Source organism: Protomyctophum parallelum (assembly GCF_964188405.1).
Source record: "Protomyctophum parallelum genome assembly, chromosome: 2".
Classification (NCBI taxonomy): Eukaryota; Metazoa; Chordata; class Actinopteri; order Myctophiformes; family Myctophidae; genus Protomyctophum; species Protomyctophum parallelum.
In genome coordinates this window covers 27,246,258-27,262,349 of record NC_139699.1, presented here as the reverse complement: position 1 = coordinate 27,262,349, position 16,092 = coordinate 27,246,258, and the positions used below count along the sequence as shown (strand labels likewise).

General features: G+C 44.2%; 1 protein-coding gene across 1 annotated transcript in view; it reads right to left on the bottom strand.

The window, feature by feature from the left end:
• Positions 1-16,092, bottom strand: part of garre1 (granule associated Rac and RHOG effector 1) — a 55,298-nt gene that overhangs the window by 8,342 nt on the left and 30,864 nt on the right. Inside the window, exons 4-10 of the mRNA XM_083759491.1 lie at positions 15,665-15,805; positions 12,376-12,471; positions 11,669-11,830; positions 9,382-9,546; positions 3,717-3,814; positions 2,392-2,517; positions 1,135-2,291 (exon numbers count right to left, since the gene is read on the bottom strand). Coding sequence (XP_083615617.1) covers positions 1,135-2,291; positions 2,392-2,517; positions 3,717-3,814; positions 9,382-9,546; positions 11,669-11,830; positions 12,376-12,471; positions 15,665-15,805 — 1,945 coding nt within the window. The remainder of the gene's footprint in view (positions 1-1,134; positions 2,292-2,391; positions 2,518-3,716; positions 3,815-9,381; positions 9,547-11,668; positions 11,831-12,375; positions 12,472-15,664; positions 15,806-16,092) is intronic.

Sequence of the window (16,092 nt, the reverse complement as noted above, 5' to 3'; positions counted from 1 at the left end):
TCCTTTTCTTCATGTTTTAAATTAAGTATTTGGATTACGCATTTGTCAGCCATTTATATGTATAAGGCTTCACTGCCAAAGACGGTGATTAATGTTCTATCTTTTATTACGAAGCCTAAAGGGCAAACAAATGTAATCGTTATTCATATGTTCCAATGTTCAATGCCAAATTCCCAATTATTTTTATGACATTTTTATCGTCAACTTCAAAGTTTGAAATCGTGAAAGCCCTACAACGACCCAACTTTATGGCCATGAAGTTTATACCTGTGCCGCAAAATAAGCGTCTTGGCATAATGAATGCCTGACTAATGAATGTGGTGTTCGAACATGTAACGCCTGGCTCTCTCTCTCTCTCTCTCTCCCATTATCTTGCACCAACACAATTCAAATCTAAAGTCATGTTGGTATTAGACACTTCAGTACATTTGATCTGCACCAATCCCAAAACAAATTCCTCAACCTCATACGTTTAAGTATGTGAGCCTGCATCCAGCAGTGTGCATATAAACTCTCTTATTTGCATGGGAACGTCATGAAAGCGGATAGCCTGAACTGAATGGCACGAAACCTGTTATTACCAGACATGAAGGTGTTCTGGGAAGAATTTACACTGGTGTGAACATTCTGCCAAACAGGGACGTTATGGGAGCGGGACGGGGACTTACTTTCAGACAGCCTACACTACACTGTCGCTGTTGGGCCAAACACCTCTATCTCCATATTAACTTTTTGTGTTTTTTCAAAAATGAAATGATCATATTACAGTGCCAGACAAATTGATCAAAAGTAGCAAATCCACAGCTTGAAGATCTGCTACTTTTGTCAATGACCATCTGACTTTTGACAATGACCATCTATGAAGTAGTAGCGGGCCAATTTGAAATCTTCAAAGCAGACTCGGGAAAGGAAAAACATTCTGTAGCGCAGCTCGGAAACTGTTCTTCAGAGAATATCTACTTTATCATCACCTTTTTCTCAAACTTTCACACTCACGTGAAATCTAGCACCAGTAAACATTGGACATTGGTGAGATCAGACAGTGCCCACTTAGGAGACCACTTTGGCCTCTAGTGGCTCCAATTGGGATTGGGCGTATATCTTTAATAATGGGATATCTTTGGATCAACTCACCTGCAGGGTCAAAGGGCAGCGTTTCTCCCATAACCCCCCCGAACACACCATCGCTCTGGTCCCTGTTGGGCCAGGTGTTGTTGCGGGGTCCCTGGGGGGGCTTCTGACCCAACATCTCTGACATCACACTATCCATGTAGGTGCTGACCAGACCCAGGCTGTATAGGTCCGAGCTCAGGTCAGGAGGAAGCCCCGGGGAGCTCCACTGTCCGATGGGCCCCAGAGGGGACAGCCCCCCCGGAGGCGGTGGACCTTGTGGGGGCTGCTGAGGGGGCGGCTGCTGCCACTTGCTTGGTACTCTCTGCTGGGGTGGTAGCGCCTGCTGGGCCTGCTGAGGAGGAAGCTGAGAGGATTGGGGAGGGGGTTGTTGGCCGATAGGCTGCAGGAGGTGCTGGTAGTATTGGAGGGCCTGGGGGGAGGGCTGTTGTGGCTGCTGCTGTGGTGGTGGTGGCTGCTGTTGTGGGGGTTGTGGCTGATGTTGAGGGGGTGGTGGCTGCTGCTGCTTCTGCACAGGCTGGGATTGGGGCTGGGGCTGAGGTTGGGGCAGGGCCTGGGAGGGAGGGTGCTGCAGGGTGCCGTGAGGAGAAACGGCCTGGGAGGGAGGAGCAGCAGCAGCCCCACTCGGCGGTTTGAGCTCGGCGGGGTTGGCGGACGCCACAGAGTTCCTCCTCTTCACCAGCGGGGAGGCTTGTTGGGACTTGCCCATGTTGAACCCTGAGAGGAAGTCGATGACGTCCTGCATCTCCTGGTCGGTGGGCAGGTTCATGCCCTGGTCCTCGCCGCATATCGCCACGCCATTGATGGACAGTTGGCCCTGCTGGGCGGCGTCTGGGCCACAGGGCAGACCGCCCCCCATCTGCAGGATGCTGTGCAGTCTGCCGTCAGCGTGGTGCACCAGGCTCTTGGGCTTGTCCTCGGAGGAGCTGTTGGCGGACAGCATGCTGCGAGACGGGGTGCTGGGGATGGAGTAGCTGCCCCCGCCTCCGCTGCCCGAGCTGGACGAGGCCTTCTTGGTGAACTTGGAAGTGAGCTTGGAGATAGATTTAGGCAGGCCACTGGACATCTTTGAGCTGTTGCCGGGAGGCAGGTCGGCGTGGCCGCTGTAGTCTGGGATCTCCCGCTGCAGCTGCATCTGAATGGTGGGCAGTGCCTGTTCCCTGCAGACGAGCGAAGCGGAGAACACGTTCAATATTAAAAGAAAAACCAGACCTGAGTTTACTTCAGATTTTCGGTTGAAGGCTTCAATCGTCGACTCACTTTCTCTCCTTCCATCTGTTGATGTCAAACACTGCTGTGTAAAGCACATCCACCAGGCCCAGAGTCTTCTCTGGGTCCAGACTTCGTTGGAGCAGGGACATGGTGGCGGGGTCCTCCTTCAGACACCTGCACACATTAGACAGGATAAGAGGACATAGCAAGGAGGGCACGCACACACACACGGACGCACACTTTCACGCACCCAGGCCCAGGTGCATTTACAGAACAGACATACTGTACTTGACTTGTTCTTATTCATGCATGTAGTCATGTGTCAAACACAAGGCTACACTCCTACAGGTTCATTTTCTGTCACAAATTGAATGAGTTGCGGTTGCGGGCATTATCTTGTCATGAATGAATGCAAGCTTCTCACTTTTAGGTTGTTTGTTTGAATCTCTGGAGCAGCTGGGAAAATATCACCCTCAATTGAAAATCACCCACAATTGTCAAGGAGCCCTATAGATCGAGACATGTGATCTCCAACTAATAAGCAGAGCTGTTGAGTTGCCGCAAGCAGAAAGCTGCATTTGTCCAAGGCAGCTTGGAGGTGTGAATGAGAGGAACTGTTGAAACTTCACAAAAGGGCGAATAAGCAGCTTTGCAGATGACTGAAAACCCAAACATCCCCATTTAAAAACAGCACTGCAGACTCTGAATTCCCCACAATGATCCCCTAGCTAGATATGTGTCCTGCAGTCACCAGAGTTTGTATATTTACAATATGTGTTCTGTACTGTTGCAATGTGGTGTAACTCTGTGGAAGGAAGGCTCAGAAGGAGACTTTGACATCACGATCAAAGAGCCATGGTACAAGTCTAAGAACTAGTATAACCAGTGTTCCCATTCGGCTTGAGGTTTGGTAGAGATCTATTAGTTGAGATCCTGCACAGTGACACTAGCCTGCGGAACAAGGCCACGTACAAACTCCTGCAAAGCATACTCAAATCGTTCCGTCACCTAACTTTATTTGATATTTACCCTACTTTTGCATAAGTCTGTTTGCGTTGTGGTTTTCACGTACATCAGTCAGTCGGTAATAAAGCACTTGCCTTTGGACCACAACGGTGCTGCCAACTCAGCAAGTATCACGGCTTGGTTAACTACATTGTGTGGCAAGTACTTTCAGGTCGTTTAAAGTGGTTAAATGATAACATGCTAGTCTCTACGCCTACGGTATGTGATAAAACAACTTATCGCACAGCTTTGGAACAGGCTGCTTCATTGTACACCAACCTCCGGATGGAAACGTTTTGCGACAAAGGCTGAATAGATTTTTTTTTTAAATAAATGTTCAAACATCATTTGACAAGGCTTTTCCTTACCAGGTAGAGGGGACTTGGACCACCACTCTGGATCCCTCTAGAGTGATCTGAGGAGCATAGGCCTCCTTGTTCTCTATTTGAGCTGTATCGACCACCACCTAGAACACACACACACACACACACACACACTCGAAATGTTTATTTATGTCCACATAATGAGAAGTACAGGATTACCTTGTACAAAGGACATAAACACTGCCAGTGCAGTTTGTCAATAGGAGAGCAGCCAGTTACAACGTGCATGGACAGCAAAGCATCGTTACATACAGTACAGCTGACATGTCGGACACAGGGCAGCAAACATAAATCATGGATAAAGGAAGAAAATTGAGCGGCTTCCTATAATGGCTGAAACTGAGCAGTACCTCGCTAACTGCTTGGCTCTCCTTTTGGAAAGGCCAGCCATTTGTAAGCCCCTCACAACTTATGCACATGCCCTAGGCTGCCAAAGATCTGCAGCCTAGCTGTGAGATGGTCTGCACTAGCTGCTGATACTTCAGCACTTTGGTTAGAAAGGCTTCTTCCAGGCTATAGTCAAAGGTACAGCCGACCTCGAGAATGAACCCCCCCCCCCCCCACACACACACACACACACAGAGAGAACAAACTGCATCAGCACAACTCCAGATAAAGTTCACTTCATTCATCTATTTCTTCACCGCCAGTCCTCCAGTTCTGCTTGTGCAAGCAGTCTACAGAGTATATCGTTTATATAAAGTTTCAACATAACACATCTATGTGGGAAATAGAAATAAAAAGTCCACTCTTCTTTACATAAGTTATAAATCAGGATCGGACTCCATTTGTGACTATGCAAAGAGGTGACATTCAGGGTGAGAAAAACAAAAACATCCAGCTAGCAAAAAAATTATAAAAATAAAATAAACAGCAGCCTGTGTCATAAATATATTTGGCTGTTCTTTGAAAGAGACTGTAGCTCCTTCAGACCCATACAACGAGGGAGGAGCCTCTTCCTGTATGAAAAGGAAGTGCGTCTATTGTTATTAATAGAGCAGGTGCATCCTCGGAGCCCCCGGGCTGCTAGCAGTCTCTCTCTCGAGAGAGAGGAGAGAGAGAGGAGAGAGGAGAGAGGAGAGAGGAGAGAGGAGAGAGGAGAGAGGAGAGAGAGAGAGAGAGAGAGAGAGAGAGAGAGAGAGAGAAGGAGAGCGCGTGAGAGAGAGAGAGAGAGAGAAGGAGAGCGCGTGAGAGAGGGAGGGGGGGAGAAAACAGCCTCTCACAATTATTACATATTCGTAATAATCACAATTAGTTTGCATAATTGTCATATAGTTAGTTATAACATTTTCCCAGGTATGCACTTTAGTGAGTGCAAATATTTCTAGTTCTTCCAGGAACATCAGGAACCCATTCAACCTGAACCAGACAATAAATAAATGACGATAAATTGGCTTCCACCACGTTTATATCCAAGGTCACAGTGACTCTTCAGTGAAAAACCACAATGGTTTCAATGCTGCATGTATACAACTCACAATTATTACATACTCGTCTGATTTATTATTAATTTATATATTTATTAATTCATTTCCATGTTACTTTTTTATATATAAAAAAGCTGAAATAGAAGATCAATAATCTTGTAGATCAGAGAAAGAGAGAGAGAGAGAGAGAGAGAGAGAGAGAGAGAATGAGCAGTCAAATGGATGTATGTTTTCTTTGTCCGTTTGTCCCATGCTTTCTCTAAATATTCTGCCAGTGCGAATATCTTATGTTAAAAATCCATGCAAGTCGCTCTGCATCACTTAACCACATCAGATCTTAACCACATCAGATCTATGTTTTTACACATGTTTTGCTGCATGATCCTGCCCATTCATGCAACATAAAACAAAACTTTGACGTAGATCATGGTACAACGGGCAGTAGAAAACAAAATGGAACTCATTCGCAATATCGTTTATATCACAGTAAGTGGAAATCCGTTCTTCTATTACTCCTCTATACCGACAGTACCAGTCCCAAGGTGCAGGGGCAAGATCCCAGATCAAAGCTGGGCACTATAGAGATCTTTGTCTTTTGGATAATGGCACACACAAACATACTTTTCACTAGCGTGCATGCGTGAGAGAGACAGAGTTTGTTGTGTGTGATCTATTTTAGGGAGTTTTAGGCTCAGATAAGAAGCTAATGTAAAGGGGTCATCCATCACTGTTGTTTTACAGTGAGTGTGGATCTGGCTGGCTGGCTGGGAACCCTCCCACAGCATCACACCCCAGACCACACTGAGGAAATAAACACTGGAGCATAAACACACAGGCATCTCTGAGGAGAGCCCTGATGCTGACCCCGTATATGCTCACTCTAGAACTCGGAAATAATAGATCTACGACAAACTGCAGAGTGATTTTTTAGAAAGTTGTCTATTTGTTGTAAAACTTTGCACATATGCAGGGCGTTGAGAGTAATCTCAACATGGGAATCGTTTACACCAGTAAACGATTCAAGCCCATCACACACCGTCTGCGACCGCCGCGCGTCAAAACAGCCGCCTCCATTCTTTTCAATTAACCTATCGCACACCGGCAACACGCCGCGCTGGACGGAGCCGGTGTGTGTTGGGCTTCACTTTTCAGGCTGCGACCCCCCAAATAATCATAGTCGCTATTTTATAAATTGTTACCTCTTTCTTATTTGAAAGTGTGTGACAATTTTTATTGCGACCATAGGTCGCAGTTTACTATCAGTCGGCCGCGCCTCCATATATGGTCACGCCTCCATATATGGTCACGCCTCACGCCTCGTGACATGTCACGCCTCTAAATTGTCAATTTAGAAAGACTCTCACCAAGAACTCTCCTTTCCACACCATAGAGTAGAGATAGAATTTTGGGATCCACCCAAAGGCTGGCCCATCCCTTTGCCCAGATGTTGCAGGAATGTCGGCTTTCCTTTGTATCTCCTGCAGGGTGTTTGTTTACACCTTTCGGCCCCCAAAGGGAGCCAACATACCTCCACATCTCCGTTACAACAAGCCAGACAAACAATGGATAACATGTTGCCAAACCTCCCCCGACACACACACATACACACACACACCCATAAAACAAAGAAAATCACACCTGTGTGAACTGCGAAGTCTTATCATCACACATTTCCGTGTTCCGGCCAATCATAATTTGTGCTTACACAAACACGGAAAGCTGGGCATAGGAAGGGCTAGTGCACCTCAAACATCTTCTTGTGAGGACCAGAAAAACAGTCTGGCCACTTTTCTACTAAAAGAACTTTGGTTCTAGATTTTGTTCCATTCTAGATTCTTGGAACCTTGGTGCTTTCACAGAACCGGTGGCCACTTTTTGGTTCCAGTTCCGAACCAATTTTTTGTGTTCTGAACCAATTCATTTTCAGTAGAAACAGTCTGAACTGGCTCAATATTAGACAGAACCGGTTCAACCGTGGTGGAAAGGGGGCCACTGTGAAGCACAATGGGCCAGTTCACATTGGCGGTGCACCAGACAAAAGCGCATTGTGAGCTTGTAGATCGGCTATTTCCATTACTTTATTATCATTGAAAAGTGTTTGAGTTTGTTTAAATTTGGGGGAAATGGTTTGGAAAACACTGTTCTAGACAGCCTTTTTCATTATGTCTTGTACTCTACAAGACATAAGGGGTTCATCAAGGGTTCAACCTTTTCAGGCTGCGAGCCCCCCTCCCCAAAAAAATCACATTTGAACTTTCTTATATTATTTGACAATTTTGCCAATATTTGACCTGTTTTTAAATAGTTTTGATGCAGTAATGTTCTTTGTGTCAATTTAAGGACTTAAGACTGTTCTAATACATTAAAAAAAAGAAAAGAAAAAACATTTACTGCATCAAAAGTAATCAAGAAACTTACTATACTATAAATTGTCAACATAAGAAAGAGGCAAACCTTGCATTGCGAGTCCTTGTAATTCAGCTATTTTCACAATATTGATCTGTGGAACAGAGTAAAAACCTAATCTAATGGCTCCACTCCTGCAATTCCAAGTACTTGTCAGGGTCGGTGGGGGGTCCCCCACAAGTTCAAATATGATTATTGTGGGGGGTCGTGCGGCCTGAAATGTTTTTCAGAGAACCACTGTTCTAGACAGCTGTTTTCATTATGTCTTGTCCACTACATTCTCTCCTGACAGTGGAAAGCTACAGTACAGCAGAGCAGTCATGCATGAGGAATCCTTCGCCTAATGCACAAACCCTTATGAGACTAGCTGGTGACCTTTTTTTATACCCATGACAATAAGCACACAAAAGATTCAGGAATGTCCAAATGACCAGAGCAGACTATACTGTGAATCACATGATCAGAACATACTATACTATACAGTGAATCAAATTCCTCACAACCAGTGGCTTGTGAACCAAAAGTGTTTCTTGCAGAGATTGTTGCCACGGCTGTTTGAAGTTGTGTGCCAACGGCTTCAAACTGCCCCAAAATAGTGTGACCAAACCGGGAGCCTTTAATCAATCAATGTGCACGTTTGTCGTGCCCCCATTCATGTATACTAAAATAAACTTTTTTGTTATACTTAACTCATCTAAAGTTGGTCTCTTACAACATTTCAATCTAATTAAAGACCCACACCTCTCTTTATTTAACAAAGTATCACTTTCTTTAACAAAGTATCATTTCACTTTGGTCAGTGTAATGTGTGCTCATAGTAGCTGGGCAATGTGCCAGTCAAGTAGACCACTATTTCTTAAAGTAGTATTTATCAAAATTATTCTAATCATCTGTGCACAGTAACAAATAATGCATTACTTTCACACGCAATGACACATTAATTCCCAAACCTTCAAGACATTCAAAGACTGTGCAAACAGGGAACCTGGTCTATGATCATTACCGTGACCAGTACACAATCTCAAAGTCAGAAACAAAACAGAGACTGGGTCTATCGGTCCATCTATGAACAGACAGACAGGAACTATGTACATTGTATACAATTCAAACTAGTTGCTACAATTCCCAAATATGTTCAGTTTTATTGTCCATACTTCCCACCACACTACCAGATTTTCTCTTCAATTGATTCCTCCCCACACACATCCCACCTAACACTAGGGGTGGGTGATAAATATCGCAAAGACAATGCAATGTCTCCACGATATGCCATTTCAGAGATATTGTATATATCGTGATACAGTGAATACACATTCTATGATTTGCAGTGCTATAGCTTAATTTATAGTTCTGTAGAACAACGGTTTCATTCACGAAAAATACGTATTTTTGTCTAAATGGCCTGTTACTCCTTTTTCTTTTGTTACCTTGTAGGTGGTTGTACTGTTAAGTAACTTGAAAAATAACCATAAAAATGAAAAATAATCGTGATAATATCGTGGATTGTGATACTGCTTGAAAAATAATCGTGATATTCTACTTTTCCATATCATGGTTGGCCACCCCAGGCCCGTAGGACTACGTGCAGCGACAAATATCACCCTGCCCACGGACACGGGTCAATATGGTGTTCGCGTGTAGACCCTCGACAAAGTCGGCCGGTTGCACAGCGGTGGATTCGAACCTGCAACCTTCCATGGTGGTAGGCAGGCCCTTTACCGCTGCACAACCCCAACACCCATTCCCACATCTTTCAAGCGCAATAAATGAATTTCACAGCCAATTATTCAGAAACATTTCGTTGGCTTTTTACTCACCAGTCCGGCCTGGGCGAACAGCAGCTGGACGGCGGTCTTACAGGCTCCTCTCCAGCTGGAGGGACAGACCTGGTTGAGGACCTCTGTGACGGGCGAGTCCTCCCTGCAGGGGGCCACCACCCCATTCTGCCCCAGGGCCTCCTTAATCAGCTGCAGCGTGGTGTGCTGAGGGCCACAAAACAAAGACCAGGAGCCGTCAACAACACACAGTCCTGCTGATGGTAAGAAATGGCAGAAAGGGCCACTACTGGTCAATAGCTAACCTAGAGACTTGTGCTAGTCCAGTTATTACTGGCCTGACATATGCTTTGCCGTACGACGTGTTGCATGTTAAAGAAAATAGCTGATCTGCAAGCTCACAACGTGTCGCCTCCGCAACACGTTGTGAGCTAGTAGATTGGTTATTTAAATACAAAATAAAAAAAGGATCTAAATATTGCTTTGATGCTCATATTATCCGTAGGAAGTATTACGTTGTTTATTAGAATATGCATTCCATAGGGCTGGACCACACATGGACCTAGAGGCAATTTGCAACTCTAGATTCTTTTTATAATGGGATAAATCTAGAGTTGCAATACCCTCCATTGACTCCCCACTCATCCAATAAATATCGTTTTGCTATAAGTTATTCATGCATCCCTCTTTTATCCATCCGGCGAGACGGGTGGCCGCATTTTGGGAGCACCAAGTAACTTCTCCATGTGCTCCTCTGCGTATTAGACCAAAAAAGTTGTTTGCAGCTCTGTCTATAAACACTTATTTCATTATGGTATAAACACATGCAGTACCATATAATTCCAATGGAGGGCAGAAGGGTGAAACCGAAGCAGGAAAAAAGAATATTGCATTTTGAAAAGAAAATAATATTGCATTTTGAAATTTATGATGGGTGGCGTTTACATTTATTTATTAACTTTAGACATGAAACATTCTACAGGCCCCGGAGCACCTGTTAAGATAAGACATCCTCATGAACCCCAGTACGTACCAAGACTATTTTTCTGCCTTTATTGGATAGTTACAGTGGAGAATAACAGGAAACGGGAGACAGAGGGAGTGACACAGCAATGGTCGTTGGACTCCGGGAATCGAAACTGCAACTCGCTCTCAGGCTGCATTAGAGCCTATATGGGGCATGTGCCTTAACTGCTACCAGGCCATCGGCGCACCAACGATTGAATTTAATTTAAAATCTGTAAAGTATCTGCTTATATAAGCAGATACTTTAATACCATATAATGAAATATTAAGTATAGACAACATGCTTTACGTTGCTTTTTCCTTTTACCTTCACATCTCTGTGTGTGTGTGTGTGTGTGTGTGTGTGTGTGTGTGTGTGTGTGTGTGTGTGTGACCAGTAGTGCATGAGTAGTTGATAGCCGGACCAACTGTTAGGAGAATGATTATCCGTGTGTGTGTTGCGTTGACAGATGAGGGAACATCCTACATGTAAACAGTGATGAGGCGGATCTGAACACGGACACCGACCCAAGGCCTCACGTGGAACACGGAGCCAAGGAGAAAACCCATGATGTCAAAACATGGAATGCATGCTAAATATAAAGATAGTTAAGATACATAAATCACACGGGTGTGTGGAGAGAGAACGGAAGTGGAGAGAGAGAGAGGGAGAGAGAGACTAACACAGGCACAGAGTGAAAGAGAGACAAAAACAGAGTGTGAGACAGGAAGAGAGAGAGTGTGAGCATTTTGTTTATGCGATGGAACAAGACCTTTCAGGAACTCTTTGGGGGGGGGGGCATACAAAGAAAGAAAAGGGAAGCCAGTAATCAAAGTCAAGGCTAGCCAACCTCCCACATCAAGGTAATTCCGCCTTCCTTCCCCTGTGTTGGGACGGCATTGGGGACAGAGGGTTAGGGTATGTACCGTTTTCAGTATGAGTTTAGGGTTAGGGTACCGTACCGTTTTCAGTATGAGTTTAGGGTTAGGATACCGTATTCAGTTTGAGTTTAGGGTACCGTACCGCTTTCAGTTTGAGTTCAGGGTACCGTACCGTTTTCAGTTTGAGTTTAGGGTACCGTACCGTTTTCAGTTTGAGTTCAGGGTACCGTACCGTTTTCAGTTTGAGTTCAGGGTACCGTACCGCTTTCAGTTTGAGCGGGACTCATACTCCAGATTGTAGGTGATAACCTAACCACCGCGGTGGTTAGTATAAAATAGAGTCGCTTATCACCGCGGCTCAGTGACGTCATGTTGTAGTTTACCCAACCACCACAGTGAGTTAGGTTATCACCAAAAGTTTGAGGTTAGTAGGGTACCTTACCGTTTTCAGTTTGAGGTTGTCGGCGGCCGACTCATTGTAGGACACTCCTTTGAGGAAGTGCGAGCCGATCTGCAGGGGAATGGTGGGCAACTCACACTGGATGGGCTGGGAGGCCGTCTGCATCCTGCCCGCCTGCTGGGCCTCAGCCTCACTGCAGCAGCCCTACACACACACACAGATACATAAACACCACATGATGCACATAGGAACCTATGCTGTATAGGAGACTGATACACCCCATATGCATAGGGTGGTCACAATTATGACATTTTACAGGACGATTACACAAATAATTACGATAATAATGATTCAATTGTGTTTTTGTCGAGGGGTTAATACGCTGCATTACTATGTGGGTGTATACAGTGTTTGCAAGACGCACAGACAGACAGACTGCCACACACTGATGTGGCAGTCAGCTGACCAATTGGGCGGGGTATTTAAGCTCATCCTTCTTCCTGGTAGTGGGGGGGTTGTTATTGTATATCTATCTCCCTGCTCTTAATGTTTAATGATGGTGTTTAATTGTGCCGAGCAGGGAGAGAAATGTAGCAGAGCCAAACTCTAAGATAAAATATTATATGCTCACTTCATTCATTCTACAATAAATATTGGTTAAATCTATTCGTGAGTTTTTTTATAAAAAAAGAAAAACAGTCACCGTCCTATCCTTGGTATTCTAGAATATCTATAAAGAATAAACGTACCTGTAGGGCTGTCTCCACAGACTTAGGGTTTAAGTGAAAGCCTGCCTTCAGTGCGTATTCACTGTGGCCCATGCTCTCTAGTGCTGCCCTATAGGCCTGGAGGAGAGAGAGAGAGAGAGAGAGAGAGGAATATTCATTTATCCATGGAAAGTACACAACACACATACAGTTACAAGCAAAGGTTTTAGTCATGCTTTAGTCATCTGAAATGTTTTAGACTATAGTTTTAGTTGACTAAAGTACTAAAGTACAGTTGATTTAGTCAACTATAATGTATTTTTGGCAGACCGTGATGGCATTGATTGTAATGCCTGCTTTATACTTAGCTGCGTGCCGAAAATAGCCAACACACAAGCTGACAACCCATGACCAATGCGTGACCAATGCGGAACCAAGCCGCAAAAAAATTACTTGTATTAGTTCTACTGATGTCTTCTCCACTAGTCATTTCATGATCCAAAATGTCTAATATATTATGTCTCAATATTGTCTTAATTTATTATCAACATATACCGTCACTGCAATATTCCACAAAATACATCCACGTTTTACATCTGTTGAAATTAGAAATGAGATTTAGTGGAATGCAGTGAAGATATGCAGACTTGCAGAGGTGAATCCTTTTCCCCTTCCACTGTTCAGATAAGTTTTAATATTCTCTGCACTGAATCTTTCATGTCACTGGTAAAAAAGGATCCATCAAAATGTGATATACTGTCCAGCCCTAGAAACCAGTCACTGGGAGTCCGTTCACTTTGTACAAGCAGGGAAATGATCATGACAGTACAGGACTGCACTGCAGCTCAACTTTTCACTGCACTAGATAGAAGCAAATTAGAAAGCTGGTCTTCAACGATTTTTCAGGCCATGGAGCCCTTGGCTGAGAGAGAGATGCAGGGATCCCCACTACATACTGTACAACATTGTGTTGCAGATTACACTTTTGTTGTTTATCATCAACAACAAATATCTTTCTCAACAATAGCCGATCTACAAGCTAGTAGATCTGCTATTTTCAACAAATGTTTGCCCCAGGTTAAATCCATAGGAGAGCAACATAGTGGTGTGGTTGCTATTGATGTAAATGTGGGTGCTGGGGTTTTTCTACTACATGAGATCCTAGCAAACTCCCCATCGTAATTAGAACTGCAGACTCATTCCCAATCTTCCACTGTAATCTGAAGACTCACCTCTTCACACTCCACTTTAGCCCGCAGCACTTGACCTATAGCCTTGACGACCATGCAGTCTTACGCAAAGGGTCAAATCTAATGCAATCTAGCATGTTATTTAGACAGATGATAGCTTTATATGTTGGCATCCTATAGTTTCAATGTACAGATTTGTTTTTTATATCATACCGTTTAGACTGTTAGACATATACCAACAGTTCAACACTACTGTAAATCGCTCTGGATTAAGAGTGTACTAAATTCCAAAATTGTAATAGAAAGCACAATTTACCCAATCTCTGTCTATGCATGGCCTCTGAAAATGTCTCAGCGCCTACGTTTGGGACACGCCCCCTCATAACTGGTTTTGGGTTTAATGGTAGTTTGGAAACATTCACAGCAATCAGGAACAATGTGAGTCACAGGCAAAACAAGATTTTACATTGTGATTAAAGCAACAATGCAGAAGCAGCTCCTTGCATCATATCATGGCCCGACAGTTTTCCAAAACACCCTGCAGGCCTTGTGACCAGACAGTCTGAACGTGTGACGACCTCCACACATTCAATCCTGGTCAAATGTTCTTTTGCAAACGTCCGGAACTAATCATGTCCCCTATTCATGTCCTTGTTATAAGTGGGTCACTGATGTCAGATTCTGACATGGCTGACACCAACAATGCAGCCATTTAGCATACACTCTTTATCCAGAGCGACTTTCATTAAGCAACGTAAGCGCATATCAGTGAGACTGTGAGACAGTGTAGTGCAGGGGTCCTCAACTAGAAATTATGAAGGTCGACAAATATTTTTTTGAATAAGACCGAGGTCCGGTCCCATGCGCGGCGTCCATCGGAAAGCGGGGCTCTATGCCCGTTTAGTATGGTCAAGCCAAGCTTATACAAATCAGATCCCCTTCCAACCGTGACATCATCATCATACCCGGAAGTTATGCGGGAATGCCTACTGAGTGACTAAAACCGACTTTCTGGCCTTGACAGCCCATACATCCAAACAGAAAAGTCCTATTTGATTGAATTAAATTACTTTAAACAACATTCAATTCACTTTGTCACTCACTTTGCCACTCGATTTGCCACTCGATCTGCCATTCACTTTATGCATGCACATACCCTCTATATTACTAATGGATGCCATGTGTGTCCATTTACATGACATCCGCTGTCTAAATAACATGCCATCTAAATAACATGCCATCTAAATTACATTTATAACCTTTGCATGAGACTGCATGGTCGTAAAGGCTATAGGTCAAATGCTACAGGCTAAGGTGGAGTCTGAAGAGGTGAGTCTTCTTATTATGTCGGGACATTGGAAGTGAATCTGCAGTTTTAACTGCATTAGGGAGTTTGTTCCACAGTTTGGGAGCCAGAAGGGAGAAGAGTCTGGGTCATCCAACAGGTAAAAAACAAGAATGACGAGTCATAACTGCCGGCTGCAGCAAGCGCTGCTGCTTGGCCGTCTCCGTTTTTTTAATTATTATTTTTTTCTGCCAAAAAACCTATGTTTCTCTGTCGCAACCTCCCGGCCTTTGTTTTTGTTCGTTTCTGACGTTCTGTTGGTTCACTCTCTGTGTTTTGTTATGGCTTTCCTCAGCTACAGGGTTAGGTCATAGGCAAAACATTAGCTTCTGTTGCCACTAGCTCCGTCAGACTATGGATTTTATGGGTAAGTCTCCCATTGGCTTAGAGGCAGCGTAGAGGCAGGTAATCATGAAAAACTGTCTACTAAGGTCGTCTTCACGGTTGTTTTTACGGTAGAGAAGTAGCAAATGTAGTCCAGGCTGCTTTTGGACTGATAATCAAGTTGTCACTCATGTTCTAGACCTTTGTCTTTTATTATACTATGCAATCATGTTATCTGTGAATTATATGTATATTGTTTTTCAAATCATGTCTTTAAATGTTTTAATGTACTCAGGTTGAGGCCTCGCATAATCCCTTTGTGCTTCTTGCCTCCTCCTTGCACTTTTTTATTGTATTCTACGTATTTTTCCTTTATGTAATGTTTTATAATGTGCTAAATAAATAAAATAAAAAAATTCAAGCACCTGGCAACAAAAAAAAAGATCACATGCCAGCATTTAATGACCTTTACCTGCAAAGCGTTGTCAATCTTCACATTGAGATCCTTAAGTTGGTGTTCAGGGATGGTGGTGTTGTTGGAGCAGAACAGTTGCTGAACCTGGATGCCCGCCAGGCAGCCGTCCCGGCCCCTCTCTCTAAGCCTCCCCGTGGCCTGGATGGAGCACAACACCGCAGCATATTATCACACCGTTAGCTCACTATTATCCCCATTAGAACCAAACAACCACAGCGCACGCACGCACACACACACACACACACACACACACACACACACACACACACACACACACACACACACACACACACACACACACACACACACACACACACACACACACACACACACACACACACACACACACACACACACACACACACACACACACACACACACACACACACACACACACACACACACACACACACACACACACGCCT